Source organism: Fusarium subglutinans (assembly GCF_013396075.1).
Source record: "Fusarium subglutinans strain NRRL 66333 chromosome Unknown NRRL66333_c0000335, whole genome shotgun sequence".
Classification (NCBI taxonomy): domain Eukaryota; kingdom Fungi; phylum Ascomycota; class Sordariomycetes; order Hypocreales; family Nectriaceae; genus Fusarium; species Fusarium subglutinans.
The window spans coordinates 11,094-31,029 of NW_023502398.1; the positions used below are offsets into that span (position 1 = coordinate 11,094).

The following is a 19,936-nucleotide window of genomic DNA, read 5'->3' on the forward strand; positions in this document are numbered from 1 at the left end:
CTGAGGGCCTCCATCGGCTGGCTATGCCATTCTGAGCATAGAGTCAGCCAGCTAGCTATTCTGAATCATACATGCATACATAACCGTTTTTTCAATAAAGCACGGGCGTGGGACACATCGCAAGGGCAACCCTTGTGCTTCCTTGTTGAGATGCCAAGCCACAAGAATTCATTCAGAACTGCGACGAGACGACCTGAGCCCCCACGTTAATCTACACACGCTGACATGTGCGTTAGGAGTCGAAGCTTCTAGTTTCTTCGCTTCCAACAGGGAATATAGCCGTCCGAGGACTAGGTGACTTTGATGGCTTGCAAGGAACTCATCACGAAAGGTGTTGGTAGGGGTAGCGGGACCTTTCTCAAACAACGGTGTAACTTACCAACAGGCTCCATTAGTCGTTGTATCTCACGCAGTGGGACTTACATAGTTAGAGAAACAACCAGTTCGGCGGGAATTGAGGTATAGCGGTAAAGGCTGAAGACTAAGGGGGTTCTCGCGGTTGACGCAGATAAGTTTGCGCGTCCTGTTGGCGTATTTTCATCACGAGAGAAAGTGAGCCATTCAGAGAGAAGATGAGACACTTAAATAATATCACTGAAAGGGGCAAATATACCCTCACGAGCTATCAGGACCTGCGGGTAAGTGAAGAAGCTCTTGGATTGTGTTATTGTAAGTGACGAGCAACTACGTTTGAAAACTGCTGACCACATGGAGACAGGAACTGCATGAAACTACTGGCGTCAACTTGATTATTCACCGCTAATTTCTCCGAAAGGGGGATCCTTAGTGTGACTCCTGACCTGTCAATGGATTTGTAAACTGTTCCTTGAGCTTCATCACATCGAGCCGCTGCAAAAGCTCCGCCCCTGAATCTGACTGTTGATCACCTGCTGTGTCGTGTCAATGCACCGACGGATCACCTCCTTTACTCTATTCACATCAGGGTATATCTTGTGCCCACGGGATGGAATTTGTAAGCTATCTTCTGCCTACGGAAGGTTACGTCGACTCGTGGAGCTGGGTGACTCACGGCGATGCTGAATATGAAGTTGAGGGAATGTTCTCCGAAGAGTTCTGGTTGTGAATCTTCCTTTGGAATTTTGAAATTCGTCAACGCGAAATTTTGAGCTGAGAACCGAAAAGAATATGGATATTTGGCGAGCAACCAAGGTTTGATACTCGAGTTTTCTTTATGCTTGAAATTGTCCTCCTGAATACTTACTTGGCGATCCATTTGCCATGATCTATATAATCTTACGCATCTTTCAAGCCTTTTTCTCATCCCTTGATCAAGTTGACAGGGGGACATATCAGTCAAAACTCACCGCATACCAAGGGATCGAAGAGTTAGAAACGTCTATCCAGGATACAAGTTTCGCTGCTCTGAGCAGTAAGGACATAGCCCCCAGCTCCTGATTCAGTGGACGGGAGAAACCCTTCACCTCTGGTCGCCTTCCTTGACATAATACATTTAGCCTCATAGATACCACCATGAAATTAAAGATATAGTACGACAACAAATGCCGTACATTTGTACGGGAGGCCTTGTGGCCCCAGAGCTCATCCGAGGGTTTGTTGGATCCCATTTTGAGCTGATAATGAGTAGGCCAGAAGATGTCGAGCTGACATGATGGCCTTGTATAAATGGCCATGGGAAGCTGGTGCAAGATTTGCCAATGATCTCTATAGACAGAGTTTGACGTCTTTTTTTTGTTGCTGCACCTTCATTGACGAAATTGCATCGATGTCCTTGGTATTTGTGACTTAAGTGCTGATAAATGTAGACACATATCGCTGCAGCAAGCTTGAAGACGAATAGACTTTCGATAAGGAAAAAGATTGATAGGATATATGTAATTTGAGCGTTTGCTTCGAAATTTCATCCAACTTCGTGACCTCTTGCGGCCATGAGCTTCCAGGCTTGAGTTGTTTTTCTGTCTTACCTGTTCATAATATTGCAAGCGAAAGTGCTTCTCCATGACAAGCTTGGACTCCCTGCAAGCTGCCCAGAAGCCGCTATCTCGTGAACAGAGGGACTGGTATTGACATAATGACCAAGTAATTAGTCAGCTAGTGATCAGGAAGAACTCTCAGGTTCATGGCGTATGGGGCTCATAGATTGATGAAAACCAAGGAAATACGCTCCTGGTTGGCTTGGTCAGATCGGCGTCCTTCAGTCATTAGCCTAGATTTCTCAGACGAGACTGTCAAGATAGGTAAAGGCTACAAGTACTTGAATTAAATTTCAGAGTTCGAAACCATTTAGTGGAAAATCGGAAAGGAGCGAGGGAGGAAGGAAAGGGAAAATAAGAAGGAGAAACAACTAACTAGAACCTCTCCTGGTCGAAGTTCTAATAAGGGGAGAAAAACATGTCTTGAGGAGTGACGATGATGGAAAATGCAATATTGCTGATGTAATTATTGAGTTTGCCAACAAGTCGACCTACTGAGGCGTGTGTCATATTTCAGCAATATGTATCAATATGACATCTATGAGAACTCTTTCTTCAAATCTCCATTCTGAAGCTCTGCTCTGTAACTAGAGTCTAACGCCTCAGATTAACCTCTATAGGACATCACCATGAGAATGTCGAATCTTCCATGGCTGTGAAATCCTTGGCTTATCGCAGATGAGGTTGCCGTGTGTCTCTGGAGAGAAGACGTGATCTCGGAATGAATAGGGAACCTGTTTTGAGTACATAACAAGCTTATGATTAGGTTGCAAAAACGCGGGTTGTGATGTGATCTACATGAAGTCATGAACTAGTTAAATGAATGTCACTCGAGAATCTTTTACTTAGTATATCTACCTAAGTAGCACGAGGTAACCGTCATTTGAGTGATATCCTAATTATAAACTTTGTCTCAAAATGCCACGAACACGTATGAGCAAGTCAGTGTTGAGGGTGATGGCGACAGATGTGAAGTCGGAGCGTCAGTACTGTTGGCAATTGAAGGTACGATAAGGAAGTGCCTGCTGTGGTGACGGTGTCTATAGGCTCAAGGCACTGTCTATATTGCACTGCCCTAGATTGCCCTTCGGCAAATTGTGAGGCTTTGGGGGAAGCGTAGGTTCAAAGCCTTGATTGAAGCCTTTCGCAGCTCGCTTGTAGGAGTGACTGAACCAGGTAGTTAAGGCGGTAGGTAACATGACATGTCCTGGTGCAGCCAATCTTTGTAAGTGTCACAGTGTTGAGACACGCTTAAGGATGATATGGTCGGCCTTGAAGCCAAGTAGTTGTTTGACGAGAAAAAAAAAACGGACCTTTGTATCCGTAACTAAAGAAAGTGAAATGACGGGCACAGGTCAGAAGGTTTGAACAAAATAAGTGCTGTCAATTTATGGAAGCAAGTACACTAACAGTCTCAAGAATAACTAGCTATTGTACATCGTATATAGATACAGGTACAGATACAGGTACAAATACAAATACAAACATAGGAAACGAATTCGTGTCAAAACCTCTTGGTCTGAGACTCAAGGCTCTGACAGTGGACACATAGGAAACGAATTCGGGTCGTGACTTCTTATAGAGTCCGACTGTAAACAGACATAGGAAAGAGATTAGGTGTCGAAACCCTATGCGTCTTAGCTTTATAGAGTCTGACTGTCGATACATCTTGCACCATCGTTCCAGGACGACGATGGACCTGTTGCCAGGAACTTTGGAGTTCCAACCGAAGGGGCGATAGGGAACTTCCAGATCTGACCACTGGTGTTCTCTGAACCGTAAAGGTTTCCGTCTTGCGAGGCATATGCGGCTCCCCATACGTTTTGACCAGCAATCATACCAAAGCCCTGGATTGTTGTCCATGTGTATGTCGTACGGCTGAACTTGCATAGCGTGGATGTCTTGCCCTGGTCGTCGTACATGATAGAGTACATGAAGTCGCCTCCTCCAGGGACGAACGCCCAATCGGCAGAGTTGAGAGGGTTCTTGGCGGTGCCGCTCATGAGAATCTTGCCGTAAGTGGACGAGCCAGGCATGAGATCGATACACCACCAGCCTTCGCCCTGGTTCGAGATCCAGAAGCGACCTTGGTTATCGACATCACCCATCTGGACGAGACGATCATTGGTACGAGTGCCAAGCAGTGTCCAACCGCCGTCACCACCGATACGGATAACTTGAGAGCCCGTGTCGTCCATATGCATACCATAGATGTAGTTGTCGAAACGGTTGTAACCGATGGCGTTGATCCAACCACCAGGACCGACATCACTCTTGATAAGTGTTGTCTTGCCAGATGTGATCTCGACACGGTAGAGAGCCGTCTTCTGCATGAGGTAACCGTAGACATCACAATGGAAGGAGACGGTGGCTGCCGGCGCAGTAGTTGTAGTGCTGCTGGTGGTGAGAGGCCTGGAAGATGTTGTAGATGTAGTAGATCGGGGAGCTGGGGTTGCGATGACCACGGTGGCAGGGTCGCCAGGCTCACCCGGAGTATAAGTGGAGGTAACAGGGGTAGAGATTGTAGTGCCACCGTTTGTAGTGATTGTGACTGTGCGACTCGGTGGCATCTCGACGATGACGGTACCGGGATCGCCAGGTTGGCCAGGTGGTGAGTATGTAGTGTATCGAGCAGTGAGCGTTGTCGGGCCAGCTGTAGTGACCGTGACGTTGTAAGGAGGGGGGTATTGCACGATGACAGTATCGGGATCGCCTTGAGTTTGTGCAGGCGCAAAGACAGTAGTAGGTCGGGTAATAGTGCTGGCTGTTTGTGTCGTCGTGACAGTGTATTTGGGAGGTACCTGCACAATAAAGGTACCTGGGTCGCCTTGAGTAGCTGGCGGTGCGTAGGTCGTTGTAAGCCGGGAAATAGTTGAGACAGTGGTTGTGGTAGTGACGTTATAGGCGGGAGGCATCTGTATAATGACAGTACCAGGATCTCCTTGGGTGGCCGGCGGTGAGTAGGCTGTTGCAACACGTGAAATGGTCGAGATGGTCTGTGTCGTGGTGACATTGTAAGATGGAGGTACTCTCACGATGAAAGTTCCCGGATCACCCTGAGTAGCCGGGGGTGCGTATGTGGTTGTGAGTCGGGAAATAGTTGAGACTGTAGTCGTGGACGTGACGTTATATTCAGGAGGTACCCGGACCCAGACGGTTCCGGGTTCACCTTGCGTAGCGGGGGCTGAGTATGCAGTTGTAAGTCGGGATATGGTTGAAACAGTCTGCGTTGACGTGACGTTGTATGAAGGGGGCATTTGCACAACAATGGTGCCTGGATCTCCCTGAGTAGCCGGGGCCACATATCGGGTTGCAGGTCGAGATATCGTGGGAACAGTCTCAGTAGTAGTAACATTACGATCAAGGGGAACCTGCACAATGAAAGTTCCGGGATCACCCTGTGTAGCTGGAGGAGCATATGTTGTAGACATACGAGTGATCGTGGGGACCGTCTGAGTGGTTGTCACATTATATGCAGGCGGCAGCCTTACCCATATGGTTCCTGGATCACCTTGTGTACTAGGCGCAGAATAGGTTGTATAAGCTCTCGAAATTGTACTGACAGTTGATGTGACAGTGACGTTGTATTCCGGCGGTACGTCCACGTAGATAGTTCCAGGATCTCCTTGTGTGGCAGCAGGACCATATGTTGTCCTAACACGACTGATAGTGGTGATTGTGTGGGTAACTGTCACGTTGTAGTCCATTGGGACCTGGACCAGGACCGTATTGGGGTCGCCTTGAGTGGCAGCTGGGTAGTATGATGTCCTGACCCGGCTGATCGTGCTGACTGTTTGAGTAGTGGTGACGTTATAGTCGACAGGCACCTGCACAAGAACTGTATTAGGATCACCTTGAACGGAGGCAGGGTTGTAAGTTGTTCTAGCCCGGCTGATTGTGCTGACAGTTTCAGTGGTTGTTAAGTTATAGTCAACTGGGACCTGAACCAAAATTGTTCCAGGGTCGCCTTGAGTTGCACCAGAGTTATAGGTGGTCCTAACCCGCGTGATCGCACTGTTGGTTTCAGTGGTGGTGACGTTATAGTCGACAGGGACCTCAACAAGTACGGTATTGGGATCACCCTGGGTACCGGCTGGCATATAGATGGTCCTGATGCGACTAATTGCACTGTTGGTCTGGGTTGTCGTCACATTGGAATCCGGTGGGACTTCAATGAGAACCGTGTTCGGATCGCCCTGAGTGGCAGCAGGCATATATGTGGTCCTAACCCGAGTGATTGCACTGTTGGTTTCAGTCGTTGTTAGAGTGTAATCAGGAGGAACCTGAATGAGAACCGTATTAGGATCTCCTTGGGTGCCGGCAGGATAGTATGATGTTCTGACCCTATTGATTGAACTGACAGTCTCGGTTGATGTAACGTTATAATCAGGAGGGATTTCGATAAGAACCGTGTTAGGGTCACCCTGCGTCGCGGCAGTCATGTAAGTAGTCCGGACACGAGTAATTGAACTGACAGTCTCAGTTGTTGTGATAGTGTAGTCAGGGGGAATCTCAACAAGGACGGTATTTGGGTCGCCTTGCGTACCAGCAGGCATGTAGGTCGTCCTAACCCTGTTGATCGCACTATTTAACTCAGTGGTAGTGGTGTTGTAGTCAGCTGGAACCTCGACTAGAATAGTGCCTGGGTCGCCTTCGGTTGCGGCTGGATTAAAGGTTGTGCGGACACGACTGATAGTGCTGATAGTCTCAGTTGTAGTGACGTTATACTCCGGTGGCAGATCGACATAAACGGTCCCAGGATCACCCACAGCCGCAGGGCTTGCAAAGCGTGTGGCAGGGCGGCTGATGGTAGGGACTGTTGATGAGACCGTGATATTGGAATCAGGGGGGAGCTTAACAATGATAGTGCCAGGATCGCCCTGAGTTCCAGCTGGAGCAAACGTGGTTGAAGGCCTTGTGATGGTCTCGATAGTCGTGGTGATAGTGACGTTGTATTCCGGCGGCAAGTTAACAAAGATAGTGCCGGGATCGCCGATAGTGTCAGGCTTCGAGTATCTAGTGACCGGTCTGGTGATGGTCTCAACGGTTTGAGTCGTCGTGACGTTATACTCAGGCGGCATTTCGATAATGATGGTGCCAGGATCGCCTTGAGTGGCAGCGGGAGCAAATGTCGTTGACTGCCTCGTGATTGTGGGGACTGTTGTGGTTACGGTGACATTATACTCTGGCGGAAGGTCAACGTAGATAGTGTTGGGGTCGCCGACAGTACCAGCCTTCGAGTACCGAGTGACTGGTCGGCTGATTGTCTCAACAGTCTGTGTTGTAGTCACATTGTACTCGCGGGGCATTTCAATGATGATAGTGCCAGGATCTCCTTGTGTAGCACCAGGAGCAAAGGTCGTGCTTTGGCGCGTGATGCTGTAGATCGTGGTTGTGACGGTGACGTTATATTCGGGTGGTAGATCGAGATACACGGTGCCAGGGTCGCCAATCTCAGCAGGGCTAGAGTACCGAGTGACTGGCCTACTGATTGTTTCAATAGTCTGCGTTGTGGTGACATTGTACTCAGGGGGCATCTGAACAAGCACGGTGCCCGCATCACCTTCAGTGGCGGGTGGTTCAAATGTTGTGCTTGGCCGAGTGATTGTGCTGACAGTCGTGGTCATTGTCACGTTGTGGTTCGGTGGCACGTCGATATAGACAGTGCCTGGATCACCCTTCGTGGTAGCGGGCACAAACCGAGTAGCCGGGCGTGTGATCGTGGGCACGACATCAACGATAGTAGTGTTGGTGTCCGGAGGCTCTTGGATAATGACTGTGCCGGGGTCTCCTTGATTGGTAGGAGGCACATATGTTGTTCTGACCCGTGTAATTGTGCTGACCTCTTCCGTAGTAGTAACATTCCTATCAGGAGGCAATTCGATGATAACAGTACCCGGATCGCCTCTGTTGGCAGGCGGAGAATAGGCTGTATAAGGAGCAGTCAGTGTAGCGATCTCGGTCGTTCTAGTCACGTTCCTGTCAGGCGGGAGTCGCACAATGACAGTGCCAGGATCACCGCGGTTGCCCGGTGGTGAATAAGTAGTATAGGCCTCGGTCAGCGTAGGAACCTCTTCCGTGGTAGTCACGTTACGATCAGGAGGCAATTCAATGATAATTGTGCCTGGATCTCCTTTGCTTCCTGGCGGAGAATAAGTCGTGTAGGGAGCAGTGAGACTGGAGATCTCGGTAGTGATCGTGACGTTGCGGTCAGGAGGCAATTCCACGATAATGGTGCCAGGATCGCCTGGAGATCCTGGAGCAGAATATGCTGTATACGGAGCGGTACGAGTGGGCACTTCAGTTGTAACCGTGACGTTCCTGTTAGGTGGCATTTCCACGATGACGGTTCCTGGGTCGCCCTTGTTGGCAGGGGCCGCATAGGTAGTATACGGAGCAGTGAGACTAGCCACTTCAGTCGTGACCGTGACATTCCTGTCAGGAGGAAGCTCCACGATGATGGTGCCAGGATCGCCCTTATTCGCCGGGGGGGAATACGTGGTGTAAGGCGCTGTCCTGCTGGGTACCTCGGTGGTGATTGTGATATTGCTGTCAGGTGGCATCCCGACAATGATGGTTCCCGGATCATCTTCAGCACCGGCCGGCGAGTAGGTCGTGTAGATCGCTGTAATGGTGCTGATAGTCTGGGTGATTGTCACATTTGAAGGAGTGGCAGAACTAGGGGTCTCGATGATTACTGTACCGTTGTCTCCACGGTTTGCGGGAGGAATGTATGAGGTGACAGGACCAGTCATAGTTCGTGGGCCAGGCCTGTAGACAGTGACGTTTTGTCCAGGATAATCGGTAGTGGATGGATCTTGAGAAGTTGACACAACTCTCTGGTTCGGCATGATGATGGCGATGGTACCTGGGTCACCTGGAGTGCCAGGGGGGTTATACCTGGTGACAACATCTGTCGCAGCGTCCGTAGAATCAGCGTCACTGGTGACAGTGACATTATAGTCAGGCGTTTCAACAATAATGGTTCCGGGATCGCCAGGCCCATCAGGAGGCGAGTAGGTTGTAAATGGCGCTGTGATTGTTGAAGCACCGCGAGTCGTCGTCACATTGTAAGGACCAAGAGGTGTCTCGATGATAACGGTGCCTGGGTCACCGGGAGTGCCAGGTGGGGCATATGAAGAACGCAAGGTTGTGACGGTTCTCGGTGCTTCTCGTGTTATGGTGACATTGTAATCGGGTGTCTCGACAATGACAGTACCGGGATCACCAGGTGTAGCTGGGGGCGAGTACGTTGTGAAGGGGGCCGTGATCGAGGCACCACGAGTAACAGTAACATTGTAGTCGGGTGTCTCAACAATAACGGTACCTGGATCACCAGGAGCACCTGGAGGCGAGTATGTGGTATATATACTTGTGATCGAAGCGGGAGCCGCCCTTGTGATGGTGACGTTGTAGGCATTGTTTGGTGTTTCGACGATGACAGTACCCGGATCGCCTGGGGTACCTGGAGGATTATATGTCGTTCGTACGTCAGTAATCGAAGCTGGTGCCTCTCGGGTAATGGTGACATTGTAATCTGGGGTCTCGACGATGATGGTGCCTGGATCTCCTGAGGCGCCAGGAGGAGAGTATGTGGTGAAGGGCGCTGTAATCGAGGCGCCGCGAGTGATGGTCACGTTGTAGTCGTTGTTTGGAGTTTCAACAATCACGGTGCCAGGATCGCCAGGAGTTCCTGGAGGGGCGTAGCTTGTGCGTAGACTTGTGATCGATGCGGGCGCCTCACGGGTAATAGTGACATTATAATCGGGCGTCTCTATGATGACAGTACCTGGGTCACCAGGCGTTGCAGGAGGCGAATAAGTTGTGATTGTGGTCGTGATATCAGTAGGAGCTGCCCTCGTGATTGTGACATTGTATTCTGGAATCTCAATGATGATGGTTCCTGGATCAGCTGGTTGAGCTGGAGGCGAGTAAGTAGTGAACCTTGTGGTAACACCACTGGGTGCTGTCCTGGTGATCGTCACATTTCCGTGTTCAGCCAAGGCCTGATACAAGTAAACACTAGTTTGCGAGAGAACTGTTCCTGGCTCAGTACCACTGGGGGGGATAATGATGACGTTGGTTTCCGCGCCGGTGGTACCTGCGTCACTTCCGGCGTCGGAATTGGACCCGGTACGTGTTGAGGGATCACCAGGAATAGTGACTGTCGCACTGATAGTAACATAACTGTCAGTATCCGGTGCTCCAGCGGATGACTCTCCTGATGTATCCACAGGTGTGTAGATGATCTGTGTTCCGGGGGTTCCATCAGTTGCGGGGATAATCTGTGTGACATTCTCGCTAGCACCAGCGAACCTGGTGTTGGGTTCAATGACGGTAAAGTCATCGTTGCTATCTCTCGGAGTCAAGGTGAGTGCATCGGGATTGCTGGAAGAAGGTGTTGTGATGCCACTGGCTGGATCATCAGTGGTGGGCACTGCCGATACTGAGGCAGGACCAGTAGGAACTGGAGGAGGAGTCTCAACTACAACGGTTCCGGGATCTCCAGAGGAGCCAGGAGGGTAGTAGGTAGTGTACGGTACAGTCAGAGAGTCGGGACCGTCAGTGTAAATAGTCACGTTCCTACCTTCCTCAGAGATAGATTCAGTATCAGTGGCCACCGTCTGAATGAACACAGTTCCTGGTTGGCCTCGTGTTTGTGGGGGTGCGTAACTGGTGATGGGAATCTTGACACCTGGGGGGGCCAAGGTATAGAGAGTAACATTGGTGCCTGGTGCCTCAGATGTAGTCTCAGAAATGGGGGCTGGAGTCTCGATGATGATCGTTCCAGGCTGCCCAGGCGTACTTGGTGGCTCATAGGAGGTCACCGGAGCAGTGATGACTCCTGGGCCAGGATACTGACGCACGATAGTTATATTGGGGCTATTGTCACTGGGCGGGATCGTGACAGGCGCAGGAGTAGTAGCCTCGGCCTGAGTCTCAACGATGATAGTACCAGTTCCGGAGACAGGAGCAATGGTTGTGACTGTAGTTGGCGCCGTAAGCTGACCCGTGCCAGTGTAAATGGTGTATACGGTAACGTAAACATCCTCGGCAGATGTAGCTGCCGCTTCAGGTGCGGGCGTTTCAATAATAACGGTGCCTGGGTTGCCGCCAGACGGAGAGATGGTCGTAACCGTGACAGGCGCTGTTATCATAGGGGTTCCTGTGTAAGGCCTGAACACCGTCACGTAGCTATCATCTCCAGCAGGAATAGTCAGAGGAGGGTTTGCTCCCTTGTTTGCGGTTTGCGGACCCGGTGTCTCAATGATGACAGTACCCTGCTGGTCGCCCTGAGGAGGAATGGTTGTGACGGTAACTTCGCCTGTAATCTCGCCGGTACCAGTGTAAGGTTCATAAATGGTGGTATACAAAGGAGCAGGTGTCGAGGTAACAGGAGGCTCAGAGCCCGGTGTCTCGATAATCACTGTTCCTGGCTGGTCCCCTTGAGGCTCAATTGTCGTAATTGTGACCGGCGCAGTGATCTGATCAGCACCAGTGTGAGGTCTGTATACTGTCACATATGAAGGTTCGGGGGCAGGGGCTGATGTAACTGGAGGCGCAGTACCAGGCGTTGCAATGATAACAGTTCCAGGCTGATCCCCAGAGGGTGCGATGGTGGTCAGTGTAACTGGCTCAGTAATTCTATCAGATCCAGTGTGTGGCTGATAGATCGTCACATATGAAGGTTCAGGAGCAGGTCCTGAAGTTACAGGGGGTTCTGCACCTGGTGTCTCAATGATCACTGTACCTGGCTGATCGCCCTGAGGAGGAATGGTTGTGATTGTGACAGGCTCAGTAATTCTGTCGAGCCCAGTATGGGGCTGATACACTGTGACATAAGATGGCTCAGGGGCAGCCGTCGACGTGATAGCAGGCTCCGAACCTGGTGTTTCAATGATAACAGTGCCCGGTTGATCTCCCTGCGGGGGGATGGTAGTGACAGTAACAGGGGCGGTGATTCTGTCTGAGCCAGAATGAGGTTTGTAAACCGTAATATAGGAAGGTTGTGCAGCACTGGTGGACACAACTCGCTGGGCAGGAGTATCAAAGATAATGGTGCGGGGCTGGTCACCTTGTGGCTCAATAGTTGTCTTGACGAAAGGCTCAGTAATATCATCAGTGCCGGAGTACTCCTCATAAAGTGTCGTGTATGTTGGAGGAGGAGGCGATGTAGTGACAGGAGGTTCTGCGCCAGGGGTTTCGACCACAATCGTACCTGGCTGGTCACCAGATGGGGCGATGGTCGAAACCGTAACAGGCGCAATGATTCTGTCGATACCAGTGTGAGGGCGATAGATCGTGACAAATGGGGCCTGGGTCTCGATGACGACAGTTCCAGGCTGGTTCCCTGAGGGGGGGATGGTAGTAGCCGTGATCGGCGCTGTGATCTGATCGGCTCCAGTGTAAGGAATAGTTGTCGTGACATACGAAGGGGGCGTGGCAATAACGACGGTGCCGGGCTGGTCGCCTTGAGGGGGGACCGTTGTGAGAGCCGTAGGCCCAGTAATCAAGCCGGTGCCAGTATACAACACAGTCGTTGTGATGTATGATCCTGGTGTTCCAATAACCACAGTTCCAGGCTGTCCTCCCTGGGGAGGAATCGTTGTAAGGGCTGTCGGCGCTGTGATCACATATGTTCCAGTATAAAGTGTCGAAATTGTCACAAAAGGGCCCTGGGTCTCAACAATGACAGTACCAGGTTGATCTCCTTGAGGGGGGATCGTAGTGACGGTAGTGGCCTCGCTGAGTATCTCTGTTCCAGTGTACAAAGTAGTAATAGTGACGTACGATGGCGCAGGTGGTGTAGTTGTGACAGCAGGCGCCGCGCCAGGGGTCTCAACGATAATTGTGCCAGGCTGATCCCCTGTGGGAGCAATGGTCGAGACAGTGACTGGACCGGTGATCTGATCTGTGCCTGTATGCGGAAGATAGACTGTAACAAACGGAGCCTGTGTTTCAACGATGACAGTTCCCGGCTGGTTGCCTTCGGGAGAGACAGTAGTAACAATAGGTACGCTAATCTGGTCAGTGCCAGTATAGGGAACCGTCGTTGTCACATAAGAAGGGGGTGCAGAGGTGGAAGTCACAGCGGCCACTTGCTGGCCAGGCGTCTCAATGATAACTGTTCCAGGCTGGTCACCTTGAGGGGGAATAGTGCTCGTTATAGCCTCTGTGATCTGATCTGTACCTGTGTAAAGCCTGGTGATGGTCACATATGAAGCAGGGCCAGGCGTTGAGGTTACCGGCGGCACTTGCTGCCCTGGAGTCTCAACGATCACGGTACCAGGCTGATCACCTTGGGGAGGGATAGTGGTCGTGATTGGTTCTGTGATCTGGTCTGTTCCAGTGTAGAGTCTAGTGATAGTTACGTAAGTAGCAGGGGCAGGGGTGGTCGTCACAGCGGCCACTTGCTGTCCTGGAGTCTCAATGATAACTGTACCGGGTTGGCCGTTCGTCGGCTCGATAGTCGTGAAAGTGACAGGTTCTGTGATCCTGTCTGCTCCAGTGTAGGGTCGGTAAACCGTCACATAGGTGGCAAGAGGTCCAGTAGAGGTTGTCACAGGAGGTAAATCTTGATCAGGGGTCTCAATGATGACTGTTCCCGGCTGATCTCCTGAGGTCTCAATGGTTGTGACAGTAACAGGCGCAGTGATTATGTCGATGCCAGTGTGAGGGCGGTAGACCGTAACATAAGTAGCTTGAGGAGCACTCGTTGCTGAATCAACAGGAGCCGGGGTAGAGGCAGGCTCAGACTCAACAGGAGTTTCAATGATGACAGTGCCGGGCTGGCCATTGGCGGGGGCGATAGTTGTAATTGTGATAGGACTAGTAATCACATCGGTGCCCGTATGCGGTCGGAACACAGTAATGTAAGACTCATTAGGGCCAGCGGGCAAAGTCACTGTTGGGTTAGGGCCAGGCGTTTCTGGTTCAGGGGTCTCAATGATAACTGTTCCGGGCTGGCCACCTGAAGGCGCAATGTTACTAACAGTCACATGTCCAGTGATTACCCCAGTACCTGTGTAAGGTCTGTAGACAGTAACATACTGGTCACTTGGGCCAGGATCGAGCGTAACAGGAGGCGGGGCAACCTTCGTGTTGACATCTGGAGTAGGTGTCTCGATGATAACAGTTCCCGGGTTTCCGTTAGAGGGTTCGATAGTTGTCACCGTGATGGGCTGATCAATATTGCCTGGCCCAGGATATGGACGGTATTCAGTGATGTAGGTACTGCCAGGGCTTTCAGGGGCAGTGCTAGGCGCATTGGTATCCTGGGCCGCGGGAGTCTCGATAATGATTGTTCCCGGCTGTCCATTGACACCCGGGATAGTAGTTACGGTCACACGTGCCGTAATGGCATCAGTTCCTGTATGTGGTCTATAGACAGTGATGTAGGAGCTGTCCGAGCCGTGTGGGGTGGTCACAGGTGCAGTCTCGGTAGTCCCATCTGTCGAGGTTGCCGCCTGAGGCCCCGGTGTCTCAATAATGATGGTCCCGGGCTGACCGTTAACTCCTTCAATAGTAGTAACCGTTACAGGTGCCGTGATGACGTCAGTACCTATATGAGGTCTATAGACCGTCACGTACGAGTTTCTGGGTCCTGGTGGAATGGTGACAGGCGCAGCATCACTAGTCGTAGTCATTGGATCCTGAGGCACAGGTGTCTCGACGATGATGGTTCCTGGTTGACCATTAGATGGAGCAATGGTGGAGACAGTGATAGCCGCTGTAATGAGACGAGTGCCAGTGTATGGCCGAAAGACCGTGATATAACCATCAGTTCCCTGAGTAGAAGTAACATCTGGTGCTGATGTGGTCTCCGGCGCGGCTTGGGGCACAGGTGTCTCAATGATGACAGTTCCAGGTTGACCATTAGTCGGCGCAATAGTGGTCACGGTGACCGGTGCTGTGATAACACCAGGACCGGGAAACGGCCGATAGACTGTCACGTATCCGTCCTGACCTTGAGGAATGGTAACAGGCGGGCTGTCTGTGGTTGTAGGCTGGGCCTCGGACTGAGACTCAGGTCCTGGCGTTTCAATAATCACGGTGCCAGGTTGTCCTCCTGAAGGTGCGATGGTAGTGACAGTGATTGGCGCAGTAATCGAGGATCCAGTGTGTGGCCTATAGACGGTGACATAGTTGTTGTTATCAGCCGGAATGGTAACTGGTGGCGAAGAAATTGGCGACGGAGCAAACTTGGTATTGACCTCTAGTGTAGGTGTCTCAATGATGATCGTGCCTGGCTGGTCACCCGTGGGAGTCGCAGCAGTAATGGTGATAGGCTGATCAATGTTGCCGGGGCCAGGATAGGGCTTATATACTGTGATATATGGGTTGTTACTTCCAGTAGGAACAGTAACTGGGCCTGTCTGGGTAGCAGTATTGGCATCAGGGTTGGGAGTTTCGATGATGATAGTACCAGGCTGGCCAGAAACAGGGGATTGAGTGTATGTGATGGGAGATGTAATCTGGCCAGGGCCGGGATACGGTCGGTAGATTGTCACATAAGAACCAGTCGGATCAGGAGGAATGGTAATGGGAGGAGTGGAACCATCAGTAGTTTGCGTTGTTGGAGTCAGCGTTTCTGTCGGCTGAGTCTCGATGAACACCGTACCGGGCTGGCCGTTGGAAGGAGCCTGAGTCAGGGTAATTGGTGCAGTGATCGTTCCAGGACCCGGATAGGGCCTGTAGACCGTCACGTATGTATCGGCACTAGAGCTCAATGGAACAGGAGTCTCAATAAGAACTGTTCCGGGCTGGCCATTGGATGGCGGTTTGGTAATAGTAATAGGAGCTGTAATTACACCTGGTCCTGGGAAAGGGGTGTAAATGGTGATATAGTTATCCGTAGTGAGGGCAGAAGTCTCAGGCTGGGTCGTAGTCTCAGGAGCCGGCGTCGTGATAAACACAGTTCCTGGGTTGCCACCAGACGGTGCCTGAGTGCGGGTAATAGGTGCAGTGATAACACCAGGACCCGGGAAGGGCAGGAAAACGGTAACATATTGATCATCACCAGGTGCAGTGGTTGCCACATTCTGCTGATCAGTGGACAGCGGTGCTGGCGTTGTGATGAAAATGGTCCCGGGCTGGCCGTTAGCAGGGGGCTGGGTACTTGTGATAGGAGCAGTAATTACACCTGGCCCAGGGAAGGGCAGGAATACTGTCACATAGCCGTCTGTTCCTTGGGAAGTGGAAGTCAACCCATTCATCTGCTTTGGCGTAGTGAATGCAGGGACAGGTGTAGTGATCCAAACAGTACCAGGCTGGCCGTTGGCAGGTGGCTGAGTGCTTGTAATGGGTGCAGTTATCTCGCCTGGTCCTGGGTAAGGAACAAAAACTGTGACATAACCATCTGTTCCTTGAGACGTGGAAGTTAACCCATTCATCTGCTTCGGTGTAGTGAACGCAGGGACAGGTGTGGTAATGAAGACAGTACCAGGTTGGCCATTTGCAGGTGGCTGAGTCCTGGTGATGGGCGCAGTGATCTCGCCCGGTCCCGGATATGGGATAAAAACTGTCACGTAACCATCTGTTCCAGAGGTAGTACTAGGAAGATTTGCCTCAGAAGTTGTAGCAGGTAGAGGGGCTGGCGTTGTAATGAATACAGTTCCAGGGTTTCCACCTGAAGGGGCCTGTGTTCTGGTATAGGACGTGGTAATGACACCAGGGCCAGGGAACGCAAGATACACAGTGACATAACCATCAGGTCCCTGTGTAGTAGTAGGATCTGGCAGGGGTGTAGTGGCAGGGGTGTCCGCAACAGGGGTCTGGATAATCACTGTACCCGGCTGCCCACCGGAAGGAGTAGCCTGCGTAACGGTAATGGGTGCCGTAATCATGCCTGGGCCGGGGAACGGTTCATAGACAGTGATATAATTGTCGGTGCCAGAAACCGTTGAAGTGGGAGCGAACTTGATTGGTGGCGGTGTCTCTATATAAACCGTTCCAGGATTTGTGCCAGATCCAATGATTGTGGTAGTAAAGATGGCCGTAATAACACTCGTCCCGGTGTACTGTTCAGTAACGGTGACATATCCATCAGGGCCAGTCACCGTAACCATTGCAGTTGTGGGTTGAACCTTTACTGGAGGTGGAGTCTCAATAACAATAGCAGTAGATTGTTGACCTCCTGAAACTGTCAAGGTGACGGTCTTCGTAACTGTGGTACTAACATCTGATCCAGGAGTGTAGATAGTGGCGGTACCGCCAGGGCCAGTGGCAGTGACAGTGAAGGGGCCTTGAGTCTCAATGATAACGGTTCCTGGCTGGCCGTTCGAACCACTAATGGTTGTGACAGTGATAGGCTCAGAGATTGGATCGCCCGTATGCGGTCGATAAATGGTTGTATATCCACCGGGGGTATCAGGTTGAACGGTCACAGTCGCACGAGGTTCAGTCTCAGTGACGGTGTCAGCTGGCGGAGCTGGAGTCTCAATGATGATGGTTCCAGGCTGTCCGTTTGAGGGAGACTGCGTGATGGTGATGGGGACGGTAATGGGGTCACCCGTATGAGGACGGTAAATGGTGACATACGGGTTGTTCTTGCTGGGAGGGATGGTGATCGGTTGGCCGCCCGCAGCAGGGGAAGTCACCGCATTCTGGCCCTTGGGGGTCTCCAGCGTTGGTATTGGTGTCTCAACGATAATAGTCCCCGGTTGGGTACCACTGGGTTGGACGGTGATCGTGACTGGTGCGCTGATAGGGCTTCCACTATGTGGCCTATAGATAGTCACATAAGGGCTGTTACCTCCAGCAGGAATGGTAATAGGCCCACTTCCTGGTGCAGACGTGGTCGGATCAGGCGTCTCAATAATGATAGTGCCTGGTTGACCATTCGTACCTGGCTGGGTGAGCGTGATCGGAACCGAAATTGGATCACCACTATGAGGTCGGAAAATGGTGACATATCGACCCGATCCAGCAGGAATGGTGAAAGGATCACCAGGACCTCGAGTGATCTGTCCACCTCCAGTCGGCACTGGAGTCTGGATGATGATTGTTCCAGGTTGGCCAGGAGCCCCAGTGATTGTGATCGTGTTAGGGACTGAGACGGCATTGGATCCTGTAGGACCTTGGATAATGGTCACAAAAGAACCATCTTGGCCAGGAGGAATTGTGATCTCGACATCGCCGGGTTGAGGGGCAGGAGTCTCGATAATAATAGTCCCTGGCTGACCGCCGGAGGGTGCGATTGTGATCGTATTGGGTGCAGTGATCGCAATGTTTGGCTGCCTAACAATGGTGATATAACCACTGTTAGGATCGGATGGAAGCGTGATGACCTGCTGACCAGCGCGCACAGCTGGGGTCTCGATTATAATCGTTCCTGGATTGGTACCAGATGGAGGCACAGTATACGTAACAGGCTCAGTAATCTGATCGGAACCAGCGTGGGGCCTCAAGATCGTAGAATAAGGGTTATCGCCACTGGGGGGGATAACCTGAGGTTGGTTTTCAGGAAGATCACTGTCTCCACCGGTGCCAGATGTGCTCGAAGGTCCAGGCGTCTCAATGATGATTGTTCCATCCTGGCCTGCCGAGGTTGGAACAAGGATTGTGACGGGAGTTGAAATAGCTGAAGCTCCTGTGTATTGCCTGAGAATCGTGGTGAAATGACCACCGTCACTTGGAGGAATCGTGACAGCACCACCGGGATTCTGGTTACCTTGAGGGACCTGGACAACTACTGTCCCCTGATCGCCCCCAGAACCAACGATGGTGGAAACTCGAGCCTGGGTGATGTACTCAGTTCCGGTATATGTTTGAATCACCAAAACATTGGATGTACTGCCTCCAGCGTTGCCGCCAACGGCACCGCCAGCGCCAGCACCTCCAACGCCAGGAGTGCTTGGTGGCACGTCTGCCCAAGGAGTCTGGATAACAACAGTCGCTGGGGCATTTCCAGCCGCCGGAATTGTCCTTGTAGCCTCGCCAGTAATGGCAACACCACTAGGCAACGCCGAAATAATCGTGGCTGTCGGGTTGTCGTTTGAAGGAGGGATTGTCAACGCGCCGGCCTGGCCCGATGAGAAAGAAGAATAAGCAGTACCAGGAACGTCGACAAGAATAGTACCCGGGTTTGTTCCCGAGGGCTCGGCGATTGTGATTTCCTGGTTCGTAGTGGCATCGTTACCTCCAGTATAAGCCTGAATAATCCTTTCATAAGGGTCATTACGGGTCGGAGCAAGCGTAATTCTTGGGTGTGGAAGGAGTGTCACGGGGAATAGTACTCCTCCGGGGCGAGTGTATGTCTCGATAGTAATTTGGCCCTGTATGATCTGAGTGACGGTGGCATCGTTGTCGGCTGCATTCTGTTGCTTGTCTAGTAAACTCGCGTCGAAAGCTTGGCCCTGATTTCCACCGCTTCCAGCATCACCAGAACCTCCTGAATCTCTGTTGAGAGTAGTATAAGCATGTTGAATGAGAGTCTCCGCAAATCCTGTAGCAATGTTGACTGCGGCTTGGTCGATACCATCTTGTGCCTTGACGGCGAGAAGGAGTGTAGAGGCTAGCAGCCCCCGTGACAACAACATGGTGTGAGTTGTCGTCGGAGACGCAGCTAGCAAATTAATTTAGTGTTGGAGAGAGTCCGTATGAGGCTTTCAAGCTTCATTCCGAGGCATCCTCATCGTTTATAAGAACACGAGAGACAGACACGATCAGCCGGTACGGCTTCACTGCATCGTGTGGCTCTCATCGGCCTGTCTGTTTTCGTCGCCATAGTTCACAGAGCCGGTCTCTACGGTGGGCTGTTCTCGCCCACAGGTCCGCATTCCCAATCCATATTCCCAAGACGTTCTGGACGAGCCAGGAATGTCATCATTGAGCTAAGAGCTCATCTTGTCCGGGAGGGCCTTTGTGGCGATCGTTGCCAGCCTAGTTGGGCGGGTTGCCAGGTCCGAAGAATTTCGCCCTGGAAGGACCTGCATGCGCTGAGCCGTGATTGGGTCATGGCTCACGTGGATAGCTTCGATCTA

At 51.5% G+C, this 19,936-nt stretch overlaps 1 protein-coding gene across 1 annotated transcript; it reads right to left on the reverse strand.

The window, feature by feature from the left end:
* Nucleotides 1-3,595: 3,595 nt before the first annotated feature.
* Nucleotides 3,596-19,492, reverse strand: FSUBG_13369 (agglutinin 2; the record flags this gene model as incomplete). Its single annotated transcript, XM_036678252.1, has 2 exons — nt 3,596-5,404; nt 5,444-19,492. The coding sequence occupies 2 exons, from the start codon at nt 19,490-19,492 to the stop codon at nt 3,596-3,598; spliced, it is 15,858 nt and encodes a 5,285-aa protein (XP_036531169.1).
* Between the last annotated feature and the right edge of the window lie 444 nt (nt 19,493-19,936).